At 36.3% G+C, this 24,509-nt stretch overlaps 1 protein-coding gene across 8 annotated transcripts in view; it reads right to left on the bottom strand.

Annotated features, from left to right (window-relative positions):
• The window catches only part of MRTFB (myocardin related transcription factor B), an 88,486-nt gene that overhangs the window by 31,778 nt on the left and 32,199 nt on the right, over positions 1-24,509 (bottom strand). For 7 of the 8 annotated variants that reach the window (XM_084296248.1, XM_084296247.1, XM_084296253.1 and 4 more), the window contains one exon: positions 3,005-3,070. In XM_084296248.1, coding sequence (XP_084152374.1) covers positions 3,005-3,070 — 66 coding nt within the window. Of the gene's footprint in view, positions 1-3,004; positions 3,071-19,146; positions 19,468-24,509 lie in introns of those variants that run through there. The other variant, XM_084296252.1, reaches the window with a different exon arrangement.

Here is a 24,509-nt window from a genome sequence, read left to right as displayed (position 1 = left end):
GATTTTTATTTTTTTTTAAAGAATTTTGTGTTTGCCTTAAATGTTCAGATTTGAAAACAGAATGATCTTATTTCACATAGCATTTCAAAGCAATATTCAAGAAGACAGGTTGCATTCAGAAAGCCTGTTCCTCTACTATGAAAACCATGCAACAGCAGCAGAAAGCCTTTGTACTACAAATAATATGTATACTTCTGAAATAAGAAGGCAGGTAAATTGCCGGAACAGTACAGCTGGAAAGGACCTCGAGGAATCACCTAGCTCTCTCTGTCCCAGACACACAACCCACTTTGGCAGACACTGCTGACCAACAGCCACCTGTATTGTCTTTTAAAACTTGCAGAGACATTTCCAAGGAAGTTATGGCTGTGTTGTGCAGTTTGACTCCTCCTTGCTATGATTTAAATCCATTGCTTCTTTGCAGCAGACATCTACCTCAGAAACGAAGCAAGAAGAGTAAGTGCTGATTTTTATGATATACAGCCCATTTGTACAGTCCAATTGTAAGAGTATCTGTGCTTTACTACGGGAGATGAGAACATTATCCACAGAGGGCAAACTCTCACTCTTCTTAATGCTTAGCAAAGAAGTTGGAGTGCAGATAGTGCTATTTAATTGCTTTCACCCATAAGGCTGTATATGGAGGAACTATGGGGGAAAGGAGAACCTTTGCAAGGTGCGGACTGTCAGTTACAGCAAATAATCTTTTCCAAGTGGGTAAGCATGTTATAGCAAGTGGTAAATAATCGATAAACCTCTCCAACTAGGAGGAAGATTTCAGTGTCCTTTCTGCAATCAGTGATTTGTACTGGTCAGTGGCACACTGCACCAACCCTCAGCATATTCTGTGTGTTCTGTGCTGGTGTGGCTGGGAGTGCAGGTGGCCACAAACAGCAGCAGCCCTGCCATAGCAACTGAAAGCTCCTCAGCTCTGGCAGACTGTTCTCTTTGTGTATGGTCTGCCTACAGCTCACTATTTGCTTTTACTGCTGCTGCATGCAAAAAGCCCAGATCCTGCATTTCTTAGTGGCGGATACTAACAGTTCAAAAAGAATCTGGGCCAGTCAAAGATTTAGAAAGCCATCCTGACACTGAGTGTAAAGTATGGAGTCTGCCCTAAAAACATGAGGCTTAGAGAAAAAAGATAGCAGGCTTATTTCCTGGTTACAGTGTAATACCAACATCATCTTAGGATAGGTGGAGGACATTATTGGGGAATGATTCATAAATATATACATTTCTCCTTCTCTTGGAGCAGAATTAAAAACAACTAGAAGAGCTACCATCAACGACAAAAGTGAGCAGGAGGCCAGTAGTACCCATATCATGGGATTCAAGTCTCACCACAGATCTAAGTCCCAAAAGGGCATATACTCTGATGGAATCTTCATTAATTGTCATGGAGTTATGTCATGGAGTGTCACTGTTGGAATCTTCATCAACAACAGAGGCTGTTATTTAGGAAAAAAACTGAAAAAGCAATGACTTGAACTTTTAACTGGAGAACAAAGCCTGGTAATTCTTCAGATGAAGCTGGAGCAAGACCGATAGGAGGGCCCCCACTTTTTGAATGAAACTTATCATTCAGTTCCTGAAGATAATAAACACTACAGACCTGAGAAGGTGAAGATGCTTTAGCAAAGCAATCTGAAGCCTTATGAGTACTCAGAAACACTCAACATGAGATTAGCTTTAAGATACTGTACTTTAAAGCTAGAATTCACCAATTCACACTGAGCTATTTATAATTATATTTTTAACAAGAAAAATCACTTTGTGCAGCTGTATGTTTTCTACACTTAGATCTGTTATCTGGAGCCCAGTCCAATCTCCCACTGTCCACTGATAGATTCTCACTGTTCTCTGCGCACCTCTCATTCTGAGGCCAGGCTGCTCTTCAAAACAAGTTAGAAGACATTGTACAAAACAATAAGCATAGTCACCGGGACCCCACATAGAGAAACACCAAAAGATATCTAAGGGAAGGGTTAAATGCAGTTGACTTCTAGGCTACCGGATTTCTTTATTCAGGAGAATATATGATAAGAGAATCATATTCTCTTATGATTCCTAAATTGATTTTAGGTATTGTAGTGCTGCTGAAATGACCACCATCTCTACAGATTGAAAGCAATAAGGGAGAATATAGATTCCGACAATAAAGTGCAATTACATGCACCATGCCAATTACTTTCAAAATACAAGTGCTGTGAGTTCAGACATCTAAATGTAACAAATATCCAGATTTACAAACATTATTTGCTTGTCAAAGTACTATAAACTGCAGTTAAATTCAAATGGTGGAACTGAGAGATAAAAATGGTTTGCTACATGTGGAAAATAGACCAGGAACTTTTGGCAACTGGGAAAAAGGTTCTAAAATGATCTTCTAAAACAATCAAACAAACAAACGAACAAACCCACAAACAAATAGCCTCTTCATGTATTCCTGGAGATGTATTCATGCTCAGTGACAGCAGGAAAGGTGAAGGCAAAAAAAAAAGGCCGATGCACAGCATCTTCTGTATTAAGTCATATGATCCAGAGTACGATACCCAGACAAAGTCACTGCCTCATGTCCTGTAGCATCACAGCTACTGCCATGCAAGATTTAACACAGAAGACGTTTGTTGGCATATAAGTCTTAACTTCTGTGTCTCCTTTGTTTTTGTTTTGGAACCCTTGCCATCCTACTCTTAAAAGACTGCTGGCTTTGATATTGATGTCTACTCATTCATAAAATCCAATTTATTTCAGTAAGATTAGTCACAATTTGAAAAGAGAAAATAAAATGAGATTTCTGCAAATCCTTGCATTTTCATCACAATGGCTGCTTTAACTGAATGCTCATTTAGATTACCAAAAAGATCTCACTGGTCCTTTCAAATGATAAAGCTATTTTTTAGTGATTCTCAGGGAAGTGCTAATCTCCGTTATTTTATATACCGACTTCATAATTAATACAGTATAGTAACAAAATTACTAGAAATAAAGCAAGTCTTACGTGGCATGATGCCCTGGTCCACCAGCTGTTCTCGTGTCCGCCTTTGTTGTAGCCTCAGCTGAAGTACTGAAAAAAGAGAACATTTGTATGTAAGCATACCTTGTAAAGTGTAAAACTAACTTTCAAAAGTTGCCAAGCATTTCAACTTTAGAAATATTTTTGCTATATACATTCAGTAACCTGATAGTAACCTCTAAGACAACTATCATTAAGGATCAAATGCTATTAACATAATTTGGAACAATTGTTTCCAATCCCTATTTATAATGGCTTTTGCTGCTTTTTAGTCACATCTGATAAAGGGACTATCTCATACATATGTCCACTCCTCCTATCACTTAGGTCTCATAACAGCTATTAAGTATTAGATCTTTTTCTTTGTAATGCTATTATTAGATAATAGATTCCAGAAAACATAGTAAGGTATAAAGAGTTCATACCATAAACTGCAATATGCAATGATTATATAGCCTTTGTAAATGTGTTAAACCAATCCTACACAACTGCACTATGCTGAGATAGAGATGATGTTTGCAGGGATTTAAAAAAGAAAAGCTGTATACATTTAGTTGACCCTTACAGATTTTATTTTTAAAACATGAAGGCTTATTGTACATGTAAATCAGTCTTGCTGAAATGCAAGGAACTGAAGCTACATTTCAGCTGACTTATTTAAAAAAAAAAAAAAAAGTAATACAATCGGAAAGAGTCCTTATCTTCTCTCTAAACATCAGAAAATGTTGTTTTCCTGATTCAGAGACATGTTGTTATCATAATGATTTAAGGACCAAATAAACCCAATATTGTCAAATTTGGAAAAACAGGTTACACTTTCAGAGACAATTTATGTTTGTTACATTTAATAAAATCTACAAACGTTGTTTGAATATGTCCAAACATACTCTAAGTATGACCAACACAATACACATTAAATACTAGACCAAGAACCACACAAAAACTGTGGGGAAGGGCAGGAGTGGCCCAAAACTTAGTTCAACCAGTTGAAACAATTTTAAACGTTTGAAATGAGACAAATGGATCTAAACTGATCCAGACTTTTAGTTCAGTAGATAGCATGAATTTCAACATTTAAAATGTTAAGTCCTAAAAGCTGCCCATTAAAAAAAATAAATAAATTAAAAAAAAAACATATCCAGTCATAGACATAATCTTAGAAACTATTATACTGTGTTTTGCTTTTAGAGAATACAAATCCTAGGGTTAAGGCTTATATGAAGTGCCACTTCATGTTGTACCTTATTCAAAACAAGTCTGGTTAAAGCCTCTTAGTGTAAATAATTATGAATTGTACACGCCACAGACAGGAAAGGGAAACAGACTGAGACTTTGCCGATTAGTGTCTCCCCTTAAGCTATATAATTCCAACTATTTAGGGTGAAAACCACACCATAATCTAGAAGACAAAAATTTTCAGTCAAAGATCATTAAATCTGAAAGATTACTTTTGTTAAAAATATTCTTCCTCTTCTTTTCCTCTTTATACTGGCAACATCATCAGAAGTTAATAACATGCAGTGCATTTTTTGAGTCTGACAATACCTATTTTTAGATATGCAAATAGGAAGAGCTACTCCTAACTGAACACAGAAATAACAGGAGTGCAAACTGAGCCCTTCCAGCTACTGCACCTCAGTAGCCTTCTCCAGGATATTACCAACTATTACTTGGGGCATTGTTTATTCTGCCTTTAATTATCCCTGCTTCAGAGACAAACACAGTTTGAAATGAACAGTCTCGCATCTGACAGGCCCAAATTAGGCATTTCTGTGCACGTGAACCACTGAAAAGTTTAAAACATTTTGTTTCTTTGTTGTGTACTCGAATCTGCCACAATACCCATGTATAACTAAAGCTATTTCCAAGTTCTGTACATTCACTAAAAAAAAAAAAAAAAAAAAAAAAAGACTCAACAAGGGCCTAAATTAACACCACTCATTCTATAGGGCTATTGAAGTGAATGATGCCTCACAACACTTTAAGCAAGCCATTGCTGTGGTAAATGATGAGTAGAATGCGTTCAGAAGAGTGCCACAAAAATGATCAAAGTGAAGGCACACTGAGGGAGTTGGGCTTGTTCAGCCTGGAGAACAGAAAGCTCCAGGAAGACCTCAAAGCGGCCTGCCAGTGCCTAAAGGGGGCTGCAGGAAAGCTGGGGAGGGACTCTGTGTCAGGGGTTGTAGAGATAGGACAAGGGGATTTAAACTTAAAGAGGGTAGGTTTAGGTGAGATATAAAGAAAAAGTTCTTTAAAATGAGGGTGCTGAGGCCCTGGCCCAGGCTGCCCAGAGGAGCCAGGGGTACCCCATCCCTGGCAGTGCCCAAGGCCAGGCTGGATGGGATTTGGGCAGCCTGGGCTGGGGAAGGTGTCCCTGCCCACGGCAGGGGGGTTAGTATTAAACAACCTTTAAGGTCCCTTCCAACTCAAACCATTCTATGATATTGCTTAGACATAAAGGCCCCACACTTTCCAAAACTAGAGCATTTTGTTGTAAATCTTCCCCCCCAAAAAAAGTTTGTTTTCTCTACTGTTCACTTCCCCTTGTGTTTGTATTGATTTACACAGGACTTCATGTATAGCTGTTACCCTAATGTGAAATTTCATCTCTTGTTCAAGAGACAGTACAAGATGCTTGGTCAAGAAAAAAATACATGGAATACGCAACATTTACATTCTCAAGTGTTGCCTTGATAATTTATTATGGATGTATGATTATGACATGCTGTTTCCATTGTATTTCACAAGGAAGCAAAACAAACTAATGAGTTGTCCAGAACATCAAAATGAATGTAATTTCTAAAAATTAGGCTAAGGACAAACTTCATTGTTTTCAGAATTTGAAAGGAACCAGCTTATTTCCTGTTCTGCAGTACAGGAAGGATATTCCTCTGCCTTAAGCGCTACTACCAGGAATAGCAAGGTAAATCCTGAAAACAAGGGCATTATTTTCTTATGTGATGCAAACATTGAGAATTTAAATACAAACATTTCAGGGCTGCACCATGGCAGTCATGTTCAGAGTTCACAATGTTGTTACACAAGAATTGCAAAGGACAGAAATGAGAGAACATGAAAGCAACAGCAGTAGAAAGTAAATTGATGGAAAGTTATTCAAAATTATTCAAAATTTCCTGCATTCCCATGGAAACTTAGAAATACCTGCTTTAAGGTTTTGTATTTTCCAAGTAATATTAAAAAGCTATAAGAAGTTAAATGCAGAATTATTTTATAATAGATAGATTGATTTATTTTTGGTATTCCTTAATTCACATGGCTCCATGTAAATTGTGACCTCTTTACATAGTGTCTTTTATTAGGAGAAGCAAACTTGTGCTGCCTGTAGTCTTGAACCAACTGAAGCACTCAAATGGTGCTGGTAACACACTCCTTCCAGGACTGCTTCTTAGGTTGGGCTTGGCAGCATCTTTCTTCACATCTTTCTGCAGAAAGCTGTTTGTGTGTTTTGTTTTGTTTTTTTCTTCAGAAAAGTATAATCTGACTCCAAAAAAACAGGGTATAATCATGTGCAAACATTCTTATGCAGCTGTACACTCAATTTTAGAGGTCCACAAAGTTTATACAAGTACATGTGAATTAAGAAAAATAACGTACATTATTAGCACATTATTAATGTACATCTTATCACATTATTAGAGTAAACTGCAAGAAATGCACATTTTAGTTGGAAATGCATTTTAAGCATGCAGTGTAATGTTGTAATGTCACACTTCTATCCCCTGGGCTACTTCTCTAGCATTTTCATACTGCGTTATCACAAAGCACTGAGAAATCCACTAGCAGTTGTAGTATTTACGGGAAAACAAAAACAAAACACTCCGGTTTTGATTCTCCTGCTTGAAACTGAGAGCTAGTCTTAAGACTAGATGGGCAATCCCTTTAAAACCTTAAATAAGTTTTACCTATGCAAATAAGGCGAGACAATTTATAACCAGCATGCCAAGACTTCTGTATTTCAGACCCAGTATTTGTGGTCTTGAGTAAACTAAAACCTGAGTTTCTTCTTTCTTTGCTCATGGCCATGCTTTCTCTTATACTATGAAGCAGTGAAAAGGGCTGAAAAGCATGTCCTGCTCTGGGCAGAAATCCCATTCAATGCTATGCAGCTGTATTTAGTCCAGATGTACACCATACTTAGATTTAGCTTTCCTGGAACACTAAACATACTACAAACCCAGATCATCTATCAAACCTTTTACCTAGCTAGTTACAAGGTATTTTGAAACACATGCTTCTTTATTGCAGGCTCAAGGTCTTCACGCAAAATTATCTCCTCTACCATAAGTTGTGTTCAGGGTGGAGCTGATACACCTCATCAGACACAGCAAGTAAATCAACTAGTATTTCTTTGAAGAATTCATTACCTACAATGCAGTGAGTCAAGTAGCAAATGCAAGCAGAATTACAACCAGCATGGGAATACTATCATTGATGTGAGTCACCCACCAATACATAATAGGAAAGTCATTTATTAAGAAAAAAAATGCATTTGTGGTATGTAGAATGCATTTTACTTAGCTTGACAGTATTTTTTTTTCCCTAAGAAATTCATTTAACTGTTAAATTGCATAGAATGGAGTGGAGATTTATCAGCATTTTGTTTTTATTTATTAATCCTAGACCTGCCTGCCCCAGATCCAGATATCAACATGAACCTCAGACTAATGCTTTTCCATCTTTCATATGAAAAGGATCAGATTTCTATTTGGCATTCTACTGCACTAACACTGCATTACCACTAGGTCACGTGATTCCATTGCACAGTCTAAACACATCCTACCATCTCAGCATTTAGCAATTATTGCATTTCAATTTTTCACTAGCAAGTTGAAAAGGCCTCACACTGCAGACTGCCAATACAATTAAGCTAATTAACGACTCCAGTGCTTCTAATACATACTTCCTTGTATTCCTTTGAAACACATTTTTAAAAGTTTGCCTGAGGTGCATTCAGCTGCTGAGATTTCTCTGGAAAAAAAAATCAAAAAATCCCACAACATACCAAAGTCTCTGCGTCAAAGTGCTATTTTAAGCCAGCACTAGGAACATGCAAGCTATAGGAAGGTACCACATGGCAGCACTGGTACATTGTCAAGGAGGAACACACTTAGAAAGCTGTAAGCCCACTGCTGTGGGCTGTTGTGACTTGTTAAGTGTGCTGCAGTTCCTGCAGCTTCCTGTTTCTGCTTTCTGCATGGTGGGAGTCAGCAACAAGGAAAGGCTCAGACTCCCTCTTACATGCAACTGCACACAGCCCTACACCACAGAAGCATCAACACAGCAAAGACATACCCAGTGGATGAGTTATTTGTATTTGTGGCTGATGGAATTTGTCAGTTCTTGAAATTAATGTAGCTTGGCCATGGCTATGATTGGCAGCATTCACACAGGAAATGGAGAAAGGAGAGACAAAGTAAATCTACTCAGCAAAAAATAACACTAAGAATGTGTGTAGCTCATCTCTTATTTTCCACCTGATTTCATCCAGTTCTTTAATTTGCTCCAAATGTAAATGATGGGAAATCCTGCTACATAATTTATGAATGTACTGTATCTATGGTTTGTGGCTTCAATTATGATCAGGTATTTGACTTAAGCTTTGCAGAAATAGTGAAAAGTGATCTATATCCTCAACAATGTCTTAGGATATAGTATATAGTGTACTATAGCAGAAGGATGAGAAAAGCTGTAGGTATGTAGCTGCACATAAACTGTATGTGCATAGATGTTAAGTTCTAGCATTTTTTGGCAGAAATGTGTAACAAATATTTATGGTTTCTGATAATACTACTTGCATGCCTGTTAACCTACACTGGACATCACATATGTTTTTGAAATTGTCCCATGTGTATCTGGACCAGTTATAACAACTGTGGATTTTGAAAGCTCTCAAAATTGATGTTACTCACTCACTAAATAAATATCAGGAATGTATGTATTACATAGACAAGAGATGACAGCCTGTAGCATGACTAATAGGGAAGCAATGCGGGCAGAATACTGAAGAAAAGATGACTCAAAGATAGCATTGGAAGATAATCATTGAATATTTTGACTTGATTGGAGCAAGGAGGTTCAACAGAAACAAAGTTGGATGAAAACTAGATGTTTGCTTTTGTTTGCTTCAACTCAAAACTTAAGAAGGAAAAAGAAGTTTGGTGTCAGATTTTTGTTGTTGTTTAAATATTGAATAATTAAATGTGTTACTAAAGAACGAAATGTTTCTAAATAGAAATTCACTGTGAATGAAAAAATGTATTTTTTTAAGAATTGAAAAGCTGAAAAAAAATTTTACTTTTCCAAAGCAAGCAAACCAGGAAAAAAAGCTAGTATTTATACATCAGTAAGATGTAAGGAATTAAAATAACTTTAGCCACAGGGAGACAAAAGTCAGGAAGCAGAGATGTTTCTAAGGAAGAAATTGCAGTATCTTTACAAGAGTTAAATAATTACATCTAGACAAAAGTCCCGTCAAAGAGGATATTTGACTTAGGTCTGAGTGCCAAAGCAGATGGTCATGGTACAGGCAGTAATGACCTTTATACTGTCATTGTAGTTAGACAGACTGAGCCCTACAACTGAGCAGACACACATTTTAGACAGACTAGTATCGTTATAATGGAGATGAGCCTGTAATAGGTATAAAGGAAGGGAACTAAGAATGAAGTTTGTGAAAAGCTATAAAGGAAATGGGAACCCACAAAGCAGCTGAAATAACAGCCAGAACGGTATGGAAAAAGACAGTCATGTAAACTAAATCACAAGTTTTTAATAAGGAAAATGTGATGAAATTATATTCAAAGATGAATGAAAGATGTGAGAATGGAGCTCAGCTTGGCAGTTTTGGCAAAGAATTGCTGATGTATTTCAGTGAGAAACTCTCTATACAATAGATTGCAGGTTGGTTTATATCTAATGTAATTAAATCTAATACAGACCTTGTTTACTATATAGAGACATAGAAATCCATACAGCAAAGGATTTCTATAACAATCAGTAGCACATAACAAGGTAAATCTAACAAAGATGGTTGAGACAAGAGAACAGAGTTTCCAAATAATGTAAAAGCTATTGAGGCATTAGACAAAGTTATTATACTGTATTTTTTGTTCATTTTCAATTTATTATTATTTTTAATAAGCATTTACAGACAAAACAGCGACATCTGGGGAAGGGAGAATTCAAAAGACACAAGGTATTATAAAACAAAGTCCCCCTGGAGTGCTTCTTACTCAAACATAGTATTTAACAAATTGTTCTTATCTGGCTGCACCCATTCAGCTTGTTGCCTGATTGATTGCTTCTCACTTTCATACTTTTAAAATCAGTTACCTACATAACATCTAAAATCATAGATCTCCAAAATAAAGGCCCAGAATTGACAAAGGTTTAAATATGTTAATATGCTGCAAACCTCAGTAATACCATTCCTCATTTTTAAAATGCATAAGAAGGGCTATGTTAACACCACTGAGCAAATATAGTTGCTAAAAGACAGAACAAATATTTTGCACTTTATCTGGCAGGAACGTCCTTTCACACCACTGCCACGCTACAGAATCGTCTTCAAACTGCTTCTGAATAAAAACCATGCACACAGAGGTCAGCCAAACTCCTGTTTTGTCAGGGAAAGGAGGGCATTTTGTTTTATTTTCAAGTCAGTGTATGATTTCAAGTTTAACAGTTTGGCACCAAGCCAAGAGATTCCAAAATGTCTGTATGTTTTCTCTGGGCACTTCAAATAACATTCAAACTTACATAGTTTATTACTTAATGACAGAAAGATGATGCATAATCCTTCCTCAGAGTAAGGAGACCAGGTTATCTGATTCACAAAGTCAGTAGAAGTCTTCTGACTTCACGGGAGCCATAAGTTTTTCACGATCGGAAAAACCATGAGTGCCAGAGGCTGGTGCTCCCAACTCTTACCATTTCTTCCCACATTAGCATACCAGGGAACCACCGGTTCTATATGCATGGGAATGGAGAGGACAGTACGAAAAGGAGAAGTCTTATCTTAAAACATATTTTCATACTGTAGTAAATTTTACCAAGTTAACGGCCTCTACTTTCAAACACTGACTACTCTTCAAGTTCACAAACACTAAGGCCTGAAGGGGCAAACCAAGCAGATCCTCAACACCTTGCTATGCTGGTTTGAATGCAAGAAAGCCAAAGTAAATAGGCACTTAAGTATACATCCTGTTCTGTAAAAGATCCTTTGAAAGGTAAGAAATTTAGAATAGTCCAGTCAGATTTTACTCAGTGTGAACAGCAGAATAAGTGAAAATTAAGTGTATTACTAAAGAGCAAAGTTTGCATATGATTTGCAGCCACCACTTTGTTACAAATCTCTAATTTGTATCCTATAGTAAAGGTGTCTCAAAGTAGTATTATATAATCACAAGCACTGGAATGTAGAGGCCAAAAATAAATTGATAGATGTACAGCAGGAACAACGCTATCTACACTGACTGGCAAGCTTTCACCACTGCCTCTTGTCTTGAAAAAATACCAGAACTCATACTGTGTGCACTAATTCTAGCTCTAATTCCACATCTAACACAATTATGTATCCCATTAATTTCTAATCAAATTTAAATTGTCTTTTTTACAGACGTACTATGAAAGCATTAAAATAATTGTTGACATTTAACAATTAGAGATGAAAGACCAAATCACTGAGGTGTTCATTAGACAGTGTACAGTTCTTTCAAATGACAGCAAGAAGAAAAATCATGTACTGACTTCTCAAAAATGTTCTTTATGCAATCAACTCATTATTTCTTTCAAAGTTAAAGTGCAGCTGATATGAGCTATTTAAGTCCTTAAAACTGCAAGTGAAAACAGGAGAATGCCATCCCCAACATTCCTGTATACTCCCTTGGAAATTTCCAAGAGCGGTAGGAACTCCAGTGCAGGCTGCTAGGCTGGCTGCCATGGAAACAGACAGTGCTGGAAACTGGGCCGTTTCCTTTAAATTAAAGTCTGTTACACAGAAAGCCTCGATTTCTTTTTGCCAACTTAGAACAGCTTTTACGCAACCAAAGTCTCTAACATGTTGGGCTTGAAGCACAGAGCAATAGATATTAACAACAGACGTTCTAGTTGCAGTGAAGGACTGCTGCAGAAGATAATTCTATCTATTGTATTGTGCATATTGTAAAATACAATCCTCAATCAAAAGTTATTTATAATTAGTTATTTGGCACCAGGACTGTAAGATTAATACAAGTATAGGAGTGGCAGGGTGGCAGTACTGTAGGAGAGAGTATTTTATCAGATGGCAGGTGGACTACACAAGCAATCAAAGCATTAGATTTGTATTAAAATTATGGACTGACCTCACAACAGATTACAGAATTGCTAAAATCAAGCATCAACTACTTAACTACATACCTCTTTCAGTTGTTAACATTGCAACCCAAAACAGCATCTGCTTACACTTTAAAGTTTACATGGCATTTTGTAAACTGAATGTAATTTACACTAAGTTAATTTTGCAGAGGCAAATGTTTTGCATTCTCCTAAATCATAAATGTTTCTCCCTGAACTCTATATGGTGCTGTGCTAAGTTTATATTAAATAACTCATTAAATGCTTCATTGAGACAAAGTTAAACTTTTCAACTAATGTTAATTGTTCTGTGAATAAAACTGAAAATGTAATAAACTGAATGTTTTATACACTAAGTAAAATAAAGAAAAGTTACACAGTGTGCACATCCAAGGAAGGTTCAAAATATGGTAACTAGTTTGCACCAAGTATTACTCATTTTGTATGTGTCCAAACCCAAAAATTTGGTTATGTAGTGTTCCTTTCATTTGTATGGCATGTCAAAGAATGAAGGAAGATGAGGGAAAAGCTATGAAAATATTTACTACCTGTAATTTGTTGGAAGTGATTCTAAGTACAGTATTATACACATATGCATTAAAATTGTATATAAAATACATTAAGTTTTTTGTACTCACCTCCCACCAGCCTGAAGATGATAATGTTCAATAATTTTAAATAAATAATTCAAGGAAATCTGACACTACCTAAAACTGTGGATATGCTATTCAGGTTCAAAAACCTTCAGAATCCTCTTGTATGCCAAAGTAACCTTTAAAAAAAAAAGTCTCTTCTGGTTATTTTTACAAAAAAAAAAAAAACTTACTCATTCTTTCATATTTTAATGTATTTTTTCTATTATTTTTTTATGTGAATTTCTGCTAAGACTATATCTTTATGTATAAAGACATAATTTAAGAAAAGTAATACTGTCTCTTGTTCATACTCATTTTAAGCAGTTACTCAGTCATAGTTCATTTCGGCATATAAATTATAGCAGTGAGACTACTGAGGGCCATTTCAGATAATCTCATCAGAGTTCTGGAGGGATTCTGGACCTCCAAATCTTTAAACTATATGGCAATGATTTAAGCTTTGTCTGTGAGCCAGTTATATTGTACAAATAACTGTTTCTAGAACTAACATTATCAGACTGAAAGTAGAAAACAAAAAGCTAGATGGGAAAGATAGCTAGATGTAAAGTTAACATTTAAAACAAAAATATGAAGCATAACTTATTATCATCAGTTGAGAAGCTTAAATGACTAGGAAACAGAACAATCCGTATCATATCTTATTGCCATGTAATATGTTGCTTAGAAACAAGTCAAAACATGCAAAAGCCTCCAAACAAATTACTGGAAGGTCTGATGGGATGAATATAGATAGATTGATCTAAAAAGTAAAACCTGTATTTTCACAATTCTTCAAAAATGAAAAAAAAAATCACTACCACCTTGGGTAGAAAGTCTAAATAAACTGAAGCTTTCATTTCAAGCACTGTGTAAAATTGCATATATTCAGTATATTAACAATAAGTACATATTCTAAATCTGCAATATTCCTCTGATTAGTTTAGTCTTCTGATTTTATTTTATTATTATTTTATTTTTTTAAAACTTATTTGACATTTCCTCCAATGCTTCTGTCAGCCAAGAAATGTACTGTCAAGGGACTCATGAAAGTTGGGTTCAAATTCTACATCTAGTACAGACTTGCTCTGTGGTAGTTTGGAGCATATTACATTGAATAATGACAGATTATTTCCAGGCAAGCCCTCTTGAGAGAAGGTACTACCTCCATTTTCCAGGCTCTTCCGAGGCACAGAAGGGCCAGGAAACAAAACACATACCCAAGCAGATCATCCAGGTCACAAGATTACACATCAATTTAAAAACAATGAAGAAGGTGGGTTTACACTTAAGTGCCCGATCGCAAACTGAGATGTATGCTATGGCATTATGTCAACTCTGCTATGTAGACAACATCATCTGTGGGTGCCTGCTCTGTGGATGACTCAGATCGCTTCCAGTGACAGCAAAGTCACTACATTAAAAAGAACATCGCATTAAAAAGGCTGAGGTGTATAGAAGCGTTGTTGGATGCGTTGTGAAAGGAAAGCAAAAATCCTCCAGCACAGCAACAACACAGACAGTGGTTTCAGAGTGTGGTTTCATATCTTAATGTGATCTAAGACCAGAATGCTGATGAAAAGACAATGAATGGTCTCTTCCTCTCTCCAACCACAGCTGTTCCTCTTGCATCAGTACTGGCAAAGGTGCAGGCTACCAGGTCAGTGCAATCTGGCTGAAAACTAAGACTGCAGAAATAAAGTCTTCAGTGATACCTACTCACTGATCCAGCTCGCTTCCGGGTTGCATAGTCACTAATACCAATACCAACATAAGGAAGAAGCTGGCAGGGATGGATGAGACTATGCCCACTTTTGGCAGCAGCAGTTTTAGGCCTAAATTCTGTGAAAGCTTTAAGAAGTCTTGGCATGACTGGAATTGCCATAGCAAGACTCCTTACAATTCCTGGTTATCCCTCATATCCTCTAATTGTATATAGATTAGATACAAAATCAAACTAATACATTGTGACCTTGGTTTATTAAAGTATTTAAGCATGTATCTATTATAATAGTACTACCATCTACTTACTGTCTGTTCAAGTGTTATACTGAAGGAAAAAAAAAGTGGAATAAGCACTGATTTACTTGTAAGACAACTCTCCCATTGTCATCAAAGAGACTGTTTATGGTAGAAAAAGTTAAGAATTTCAATACAGCCTTACAGGATCAGGATATTTGCTTCCTTTACTAAGTCAACACACATACTATTTTTTCAGCATTTTACTCATCTGTGTCTTGAGAAATACATCTGATAGAATGCCAGTGATGAGCGAGGACAAAACACCTCAAAAAAGCTTTTTTTAAAAAAAAACAAAAACAAAAACAAAACCAAAACAAACAAACAAACAACCAGCAAAATCCTTAAGTATTACATGTTACCGCAGGAGAGCGGTAAAGGTCAAGAGTACCTACCACCAATACGCAACATCAATAGCAGGAAATCTGTTAAAAAACAATTCCCATTCAATATTGATTTGTTTGCATGGGAGGAAGGGAAGAAACCACTCCTACCTAAATGTGGTAATCTATTAACCAGATAGCATAAAGACATTTCCAGCAAGCACCTGAGAAGTCCCTGTGCTTCACTCATTCTACCCTGTATCCTGTTTCTAGCACTTACCAGTCTCCAGTTCCTCCTAAGGCCATAAAATGAAAAAGGAATACAAATACATGAAATAAATTCTGCCTTAAGGTGGAAAAAAAAAAATACTTCCTGGTTAGTTTTTTTCCTTACAGTAACCTGCAGGCTACTAGTAACTCTGAGGCTCAGATTAATATATGAAAGATAGGACCATACTGATTTGTTTCATCAATTTTATAGTCTCTTCAAAAATTTTCCTGCATGGTCATACGCTCTTGCATGAGCTCAGCAATCTCTGTATCAAAACAATTCAGGGTACAAGGTAAAATTGCCAACATTCACTTCACTCCTCAGTTAGAAACCTAATCTGAAGCCAAAACGTATTCCTAATAGACACATTGTTGATGACTACCTCTTTCTTACTAACCATATGCACAAAGATGTCCTGATTTCATCCAAAGCTTTTCACCTGAAATTTCTAAATATTATGTCTGCTCACTTAAGATTAGAAGTCAATGCTTTAGGAATTTCTAAAAGAGTTGTTTAGCTATCATTGTATAGTAAGCCTTACAGAGAAAGTATTTTTTATTCCTTGCTCATGCAAAAGGTAATTTTGAAATAAGAAATCTTATTAAGAAAATCTCATTAAGAAATTAAGAAAATCTTGTTAAGAAATTCTGTTTTCACAGAAACAGACAATATATAAGATTTTTTATTTTTATCTTTTTTTTTTTTTTTACAAGAAAGTAGAATAAGTAGGAGGATTTCTTCCAATGCTATCAGATACTTTAAGGGAGAGGGAAAGGGAGAGAGTTGGGGGGGGGGGGAAGAGAGAGAGAGAGAGAGAGAGAGAGAGAGAGAGAGAGAGAGAGAGAGAGAGAGAGAGAGAGAGGTCATTAGCATAAGCAAAGAAAAAAAATAATCCTTCTAATGTCACCTTCCAATGCATTTAGTATTTATTTGCTAAAGTCAGAGTTGGGATTTGTGTTTCCACCAAAACTCTTCTTCCCTGTAAAGAAATACCAAGCAAAAAAAGGGCTGCACCTAACAATACTAATTGCTGAAATAAGCAAACTATAATCTCAGGATTTTTATATTTACCATATCTGTGCAAAATAGATTAGGAAGCAAAGGTTATGCCACCTTCTGAATTACATAGACCTCTACATATTTCATCCAGGGCTCCTCCCCAAATTTTTTTTTGTTTTTAAAATTTTAACCATACAGATGGTATTTGTATGTATTGTTGTTTCAGAACAAGAAACGGATGATGATTCGGGTGCCACTTTGCTAAAAACAGTCACATCTTAATTTGAATTAAAGAAAAAGAGAGAGAAATTTAAAAAAAAAAAAAGAGAAAGAATTAAAGAAGAAGAGGAAGAATCCCACCATGAGCTAATTTAATATATTCTGTAAAATGAGAAGTGTTTTAAAACTATTTATGCTGTTTTTTTAAAATAATTTATTAAAATTAACTGCAATTGAATTTTTCTAAATTTGCAGAATACCTGAACTACATGTGTATATTATAAACTGAAAAGGTTAAGGTCTGCTTTAGCATTTCGTGTTTAAAACCAGTCACATTTGCTATGCCTTCAATAATTCATTCTACAATAAAGGAAATGCTTGGTTTTGCTCAGCTGTAGAAAGAAGAGCTGGAAGAGGAGATCCTGTAGTCCATTCATACTCTCAAAAAGAGGTTCATTATTTTAATTATTAGGTTGCAAAATTCAGGAAAGATAAAAGAATTAGGAATACTCACTCGCGAAAAGTGAAAGCAGCAAATATGTACTAAAATAGAGAAAATGAAGCAAAAATAGTGATGGTGGAAAACAATCACATTTTTTTATGCACTGGATAAACTCCAGAACAGTCATGAATTTAGACTGTACGAGTATCCCCTAATTGTAGGTTTTTTCCTACTCTGACAGACCATCATTATTGTAATGCATATTCTTTCAGCCACTTGCTATGTAACTGACATACTCAAAAAAGACTGAAGACAAAAATTAATGTGGTTACTTATTAGCCCACCTACACTACCCATTATGCTAGTGAGTTTTTTATTTTACTTATTTCTCCCCTTTTGTCTTGGTAGTTTGCATTTGTTAGCATTTTTTTTTCCAGAATTGTATGCTTATTCCTCTGTCCCTCTCCAAACTTCCTTGCCTTTCTTTGTTCCTGCTGCCCCACACAGCTTCAGAGGTATCAGCAGCAGGTTTGAGTGAACCTGCTTGGGGTCAACAAGGCATCCACCATGAAAAAGAAGCCACTGTTGGCCCTTTCTCTCAATCACTGTCTTTCAGGCAGTACCTTTGTGCTTGTAAGGGAAGCAGAACTGTTCTGCTCTCAGACACAGTTGCATGCATCAGTGCTGTAGCTAAGTAATGCGTTTTTTTTTTCCTGTTTAAACAAACTGTCAGTTACTAAGTTCTGTAAGGAATACACGGTATCTTTTCACTATCTTAATTGTTATTAATTTCCAAATTATGAAAAAAAAACAAACCCTGCACTGAAATTCTGAGAAAGGCATCCTGTGTAGCAGGGATAGGAGGGGAAAGCAGTCTCGTCACAAGAACAAGGAAAAAGTCTCTGCATCACCAGACAACCCAATGATATCTGGAACAAAAGCCAAGGCAGACTCATGGAAAAGGGGTGAAGGAATTTTGTCTGCTACAAAATACAGCTTGGTTTTGGCTCACTACAAAGTTGGAGTTTGAGTTTTGATCTGCAAAGAGCCTGGTATGTTAACATGCACCAGCTAACAGTGTCCTCTGCAGGGCTGGCAGCTGACCTCCAGAGGTCTCTTCCCTCTCCCCCTTAACACAGGCCAGCTAGATAAATACCTTGAGCTAGAAGGAATGAGAAAACTTCCATGTCTCAGCAGTAGTACTGCCACAGCCTAGCAAATACTGTAAATGTACGTTTCGCAGCTTTAAATAAAGCTCCAAGTATCCTCGAACTATTGACATTTTGCAAACTAATGCTTGTGGACAATGTCAATTTCATGCACAACCTAAAAGCCATCATATAAGGAGATATAAATTAATTTGATAAGCAGGTATCTGGAAAGCAGGCTCAAATCAAATGTGTCAGGGGGAGGAGGGTATTCTACAAAAGACAGTAGCTGAAAAGAGCAGTGCAGTGCTGACAATAAGACAGCAATACATGTCTAAAACTAACGGCTTGTGGGGTTTTATTTTTAGTAGTGTTATATTTTATGATCATTGTTTCATTGTATTTATTTCAACAGTGCCATTTTGAAGCATTTTGTGCAATAGTTACAGAAAATTTCAGAGTCCTTCATGAATTTAACACTACATTTTACTCTAAAGAGAGTAATCACTCATTTTTCTTCATACAATTTCTATCAAGCTATTACCATCATTATTTTAACAGTCTCAGATAATTTCTAAATTTAGCTTTTAGAGGGTAAACAATACCTAACTTGATGAACCAAAATAATTCTTGACATACTGTACGACACCACAAATACTTGAACTGAATATGCACAGTATTTCTGCATTTCCCGTCCCCAAGCAGCAAGTGACTAACCTTCCTTGAGACTTTTCTGGCTGTTCACCTCAAGGCATTCCTTCTCCTTCAGTGGCTTAACATCTCCTGCAGGTAAAATCTCGGAAAAGCCCTGTTTCTGCTTCTTGGAGCTATCAATCATGATGAGAATCCTTTAGAATGGCAACATCCAGCATAGGAAAAAATACTAGTAAATCACCAAGCAGTACACTGCTGCCCCAAACGCTGCTTCCAGTTTCTGTCTCCTAGCAAATGAGCAATTGCATCTTCACACAGGCAAAAGCAGCCATCATCCTTCACTTTCGAGGTTGACCTGCAATATGCTCGGTCTGCTTTGGAGCCTGTAACTCCCTCAAACACCAGGCACAAAGCATGTGAAGCATAACTCCCAAATCCCCACCCCTCTTCTCAGACAACCACTCCCCCTTTTCCTTTAGTTATGCTTGCTTCCTCTGCACATTCATGTTTCAATACGCAGCTTGGTCAATCATCTGACAAAGAATGAGTTAAGAAGTTAAAAATAAATCCAGCAGTTGCTGAAGGAGCAGCATTCGCTGATACCTAAGACAAACACTAATGCTGAGGACTCTCTCTCTCCCTTCCCCCGCTGCTCTGCATGCTGCTGCAGGCAGTAGAAATATTTGATCTTTGCCTGACTGGCACATTCATTACTTATTAAGTTTCATTAGAAAACAAAGCTGCCTATTAGCATTTGAAAAAAATTATGTTGAGGAACCTCCTCCCTGCCACCTCCAGCCTTGTTTCAGAGATTTATCTAGCAGACCTAAGTGGGAAAAGCCATTCATGATTCCCATGTGCTTCCTTCCAATCTAAGGAGAGATTCTATTCCTTTTTGTAAATATTGAAAAAAACAAGTATTTTATTATTTTTCTTTCTATATTACAGTTACACTTCTCATTGTTCCCAGCAGTTTTAGGAGTATTTCCTTGCACAGCTTCTGATCTGCCATTCCCTCCAGCATTTTACATTCATCTCACATGAGTCATCAATTTCAATGTCAATCAGGAAGGTTTGGAGAAAGGGATCCCTCAAATTACCTGGCATGAGCCATACAGGAACAGAAGACTAACTCACATTTCACGTACCTAGAGCAAATAAACTATACATCATTTTAAATAGTCGCAGTATGCCAAAATTAACTACAGCAGATGTATTTTCCCTTCCCTTTGGCCTAAAAACATCATTATACAGACTTTCCATATCCCTACTTTATATTTTAAATCCTTCAGCATGAAATTATGAAGGTGATCTCCACTCAGAAAACATGTTTCGCTCTTACAGCATCAGATTTGAACAGACCTACATGCAACAACAAACTCCAGTTTCAGAACTGGAGACTAGAGAAAAATCATTTTGCCTCTTTGGATCTTTCTGCAAGACTAGCATCATTCAACACAGAAGAGTGCAAAGGTTCTTCGCCTGAACAGTGAACTCCCAAGCATTTGTGGTGGAGCTGCACAACAAGTAGCACCACTTGAAAGTCTCTCTTTCACTGTCTTCCTGCTGCTGGGAGGAGGAATGCCAGGACTGCTCCCATCTGGAGATGGGAAAGAGGTGTGAGCTTACAGGCAAAAGAAAAATTCCTGTAGCATAAATGATTTGAGGCAGCTTTCCCAGCCTAAAGATTTGTTGTTTGCAGATTGCATGTTTAAAATTTATCAGCTTAAATTACAGTTTACTTATATACTAATTATAGACAATTCCCATACATCTGCTTTCACAGTGATTTTTTCTCAAACACAAGAAGAAAAATTACTATGGAAGAACTCATCATAAATGAAATGAACTTCCTCACTGCCTCTAGCCAAATATTAAGCATAAGAAACAAAACTACTGTTGAGAAACTCCACATATCCAGAAAATAAATTCTGAGCAAAATATAAAATTAGGGTTCAGATTTTGGTCACTTTTTTTCTTTTCAAATTTTTGTAGTGGATTCTTAACATGTAAGTTGGCTTTAATGCAAGATTTTAGTGGAAATTTGCTTTGTGAACAAAAGGAAAGAAAATACTACATACAAAAGTGAGCGTAGGAAAAAGATTCAAGAAAGCCGCTGACAAATGGCTAGCAATGGCATGGTGAGTAAGGTGGCCATGAGACAAGGCAAATAAATGCCTTTCTCAGGCACACAAAATACTGGTTTCAAAGGAAAATATGCAACAGCTAACGGCTTTATTCATATTTACTCTTCAAAGCAACAGAAGTATGGGAGTTAAAGTGCCATCTTTCACATTCCACACAGTTTGTATTATTACACTAGATTGCCAGTCACATCTTTTCTGAGTGTTGCATTAACAAAGAGTTTGTCATTTTCCAATACTGAAATTACAAACTGAGAATAATTGAAACAAAAGTATCTTAATGTCCAGTAGTTAAAAAGTGTAGTATGTACACAGACTTTCTTTCAATTCTACTTTTAGGACTTAAATCATTAGGCATATTTTAAAGATTGTTCACAGCACTTCTGTGTTTATACACATTTTAATGAAATTGTAATATTTAAATTAAATCTGCTGCAATTTTGCAGTTGTAAATATAACAGTAGTTAATCTAAAGGTTTCTTTCTAGAATGCAAATAAGTACTTTTTTTTGCCTTGGGAAAAAAGAAAATGCTAGCCCTCAGTAATAGTTGAGTACAAAATGAATTTTAAAACTATTAAAATATTAAAAATAATATTAATATTAATATGTTAATATTAAAATATTAACTTTTCATCCAATCCAAAACTAAAAGATTTCCTTAAGAGCAGTGCTATCTTATTCCACAGTGCTATCACCCAAGCCCAGTACTTGAAAAATGTCTCTTGCATTAGGTTAATAAAGGAAAGACCCTACTACTGCAAGTAAAGCTGGACACAGATCCATTGGAATCTGACTTGGAAAACAGTTGAGCTGACAATCAAATCTCTTAATTTAAAGCCCTTTCCTTCAATTTTTATTTATATTGAATGGCACTTTACTACAGGATTTAAAATTTTATTCAATGGCAAAGTACAGACTTCACAAGCAGAAGTGGAGTCTTTCTGCTTCTCTACCACAAGTATGTTTTGTTATTTTTAGTAATACCATGTTACCTGAGAGGAGTGAGTCACACTGCTCTCAAGAAAAGAAACAATACAATCCAATCTACAGTTTGACAGAAAAGTCTTTAAAAAAAAAAAAAAAAAAAAACTAATTTTCCTAGGTGAACAGCATTTGAAGAACTATTTAAGTGTCTTCTGCAATTTTAATAGAGTACCTCTCACTTTAAGACTTTGCGATAGAATCTGTTAAGCAAGAAGTATCGATACCACAGCTGCTAAAGATTCCAGGAGAGTTATCTTGTATAAGAGAAGAACCTCCTCAAACAGCAGAGGAAAAAAAAATAAGCAGAACAAATGAACTGAATCCACAAATTTAAAGAAGTTCTATCTGAAAGAGGTCACATTAAATATGAAATAAATATATATATAGGACTGTGCCACTTGATAATAATACTTTTTTTGAAATCCTAGTAAATTTCAGAGTTCAGAGAATGCAGGATTCACCCACTATCTCTTCCTAATGTCAGTATTTATTTTCCAATATCAGCTGTTTCTTACAAAACAGACTTACTAGTCTTACCAATGAAAAGTTACAAAAATGAAACATAATTAGGCTGTTTTATTAAATATTCACTGAATAACACAACCACCAAATGAAATGTCATATATCTGTTTGAAATTGCCAAATGTTATTTAGTCCTACTGTATACCAAAGAACATTTAAGAAGTGATTAAGGTGATAGTGGTTTCCCATTCATTTTATTAGAAAGACTCAACCTGCACAACTGCAGAGAGAGACATTTTGGAGGATGTCAGTAGACTCCAGATTCACACAACAGCAATACATTAAAAAAAATCTATTCCTATGGCTATAGTCTAACCCCAGATCAGGTACAGATGCAAGTCATGTTTATAGTTGTACAGTCAGTATAGGGGCTGTCAGTGCAGGGGCAGACATCCAGATGAAGCTAGACCAATTTTTTCCTGTGTGCTTGCAAGTGGCATGGATTTAGTGCAGAAAATTCCTGGCTTACAGAGGGATAGAGAAACCTTGAGGCTAAGTAAATAAGAAATCTGAGTAAATAAAAAGAGATTCACAGGCTGAATCTCCATGGTACAATACAGTGCAAAGACGCATGGATTATCTCTGAAAAACATCTTATGTGGATACGCATCTTATGTGTTGTGTTTTATACAGCACAATACTGTGAAAGCTTGAGCGGACTAGAGGGAACAAACGTTAAAGTGGCAAATTCGCCACAAAGGTGGCAAAAGAAGAATAATCTGCTAACAATAGAAAAGAGTGAAGGGGAAAGTGACTGGAAGGAAAAAGGTAACTGGACACTTCATGATACCTTTGTATCGCAGGGAATCATATGAGCAATAACAAAAAAAAAAAAGTGAAGCAGTTTTGCTTGGAAGAACTACTACTATTCCCTGTACATGCTGTATTTTAAGCAAAAAAAAACACCACACTGTTTTAATTTGCATCAAGTTGATTTGTGTTCATGTACATTGGAGAGTCTAATTGGATGATTTCCACAGGTCCAGCTCAACCTTATTATTTTGTATTATTGTATTATTATAACCTAGGACAATATCCAACTTCTTGAGTACAAAAGAGCTAACGACTCATATAGGACCAGTGGATTGTGTCCTAAAAACAACTCACTGCTAGTCTACAGAATGGACATACCACAAACTGTTACTGCTCTATGCTACTCCCTTCATTTCCCTTTTTGATTTTTAAATCATTGCAGATGGCATGTATTTTAAAAAAAAATTCTTCATTACATTGTCATCTCCTAAAGTGACTACTCCTTGGAGTATTTATTGTGTTCTATATGCAAGTGGTAACCCAGCTTTCAAGAATAATGGAAAAGCGTAGCTTCATTCTAAAGCCAAATTACACCTTTGCCACTGCCAAAGGAGATGTTTCCAACTTCTCTCCATTTCTCCCTCTCCCTCTTCTCTGTCTGTGTTCCACTCCCAGCTCTAACCACACAATCCTCTCGCCTCCTTTGTACTGGCTCTGGTCTAATCTCACAGTAACCCAATTCAAATAATTGGCCTGCCAAAAAAACAAAACCAAAAACACATTCATTTTCTTGCTAGGAAATTATGCCATTAACCAGTTGCATTGGCTAATCCTGTAACTGGATGTACACAGGAGCCAATAAAAGAAATGCACTGAACAAATAAGGAGTGGAAAAGAAGGTAAGATTGGGGACCTCCACTTGTTGTGAAACTATCAACTGTTTTTAAGTGTCATTTCAAATGACCATCCTCATATTTCAGTAACAGCAGTAAGGTAGCTTCAAGCTAAATGAGTACTAACAC

Source organism: Netta rufina (assembly GCF_964035555.1).
Source record: "Netta rufina genome assembly, chromosome: 15".
In the NCBI taxonomy this organism is placed as follows: domain Eukaryota; kingdom Metazoa; phylum Chordata; class Aves; order Anseriformes; family Anatidae; genus Netta; species Netta rufina.
The sequence above is the reverse complement of the archived record's forward strand: the minus strand, read 5'-3'. Positions and strand labels throughout refer to the sequence as shown.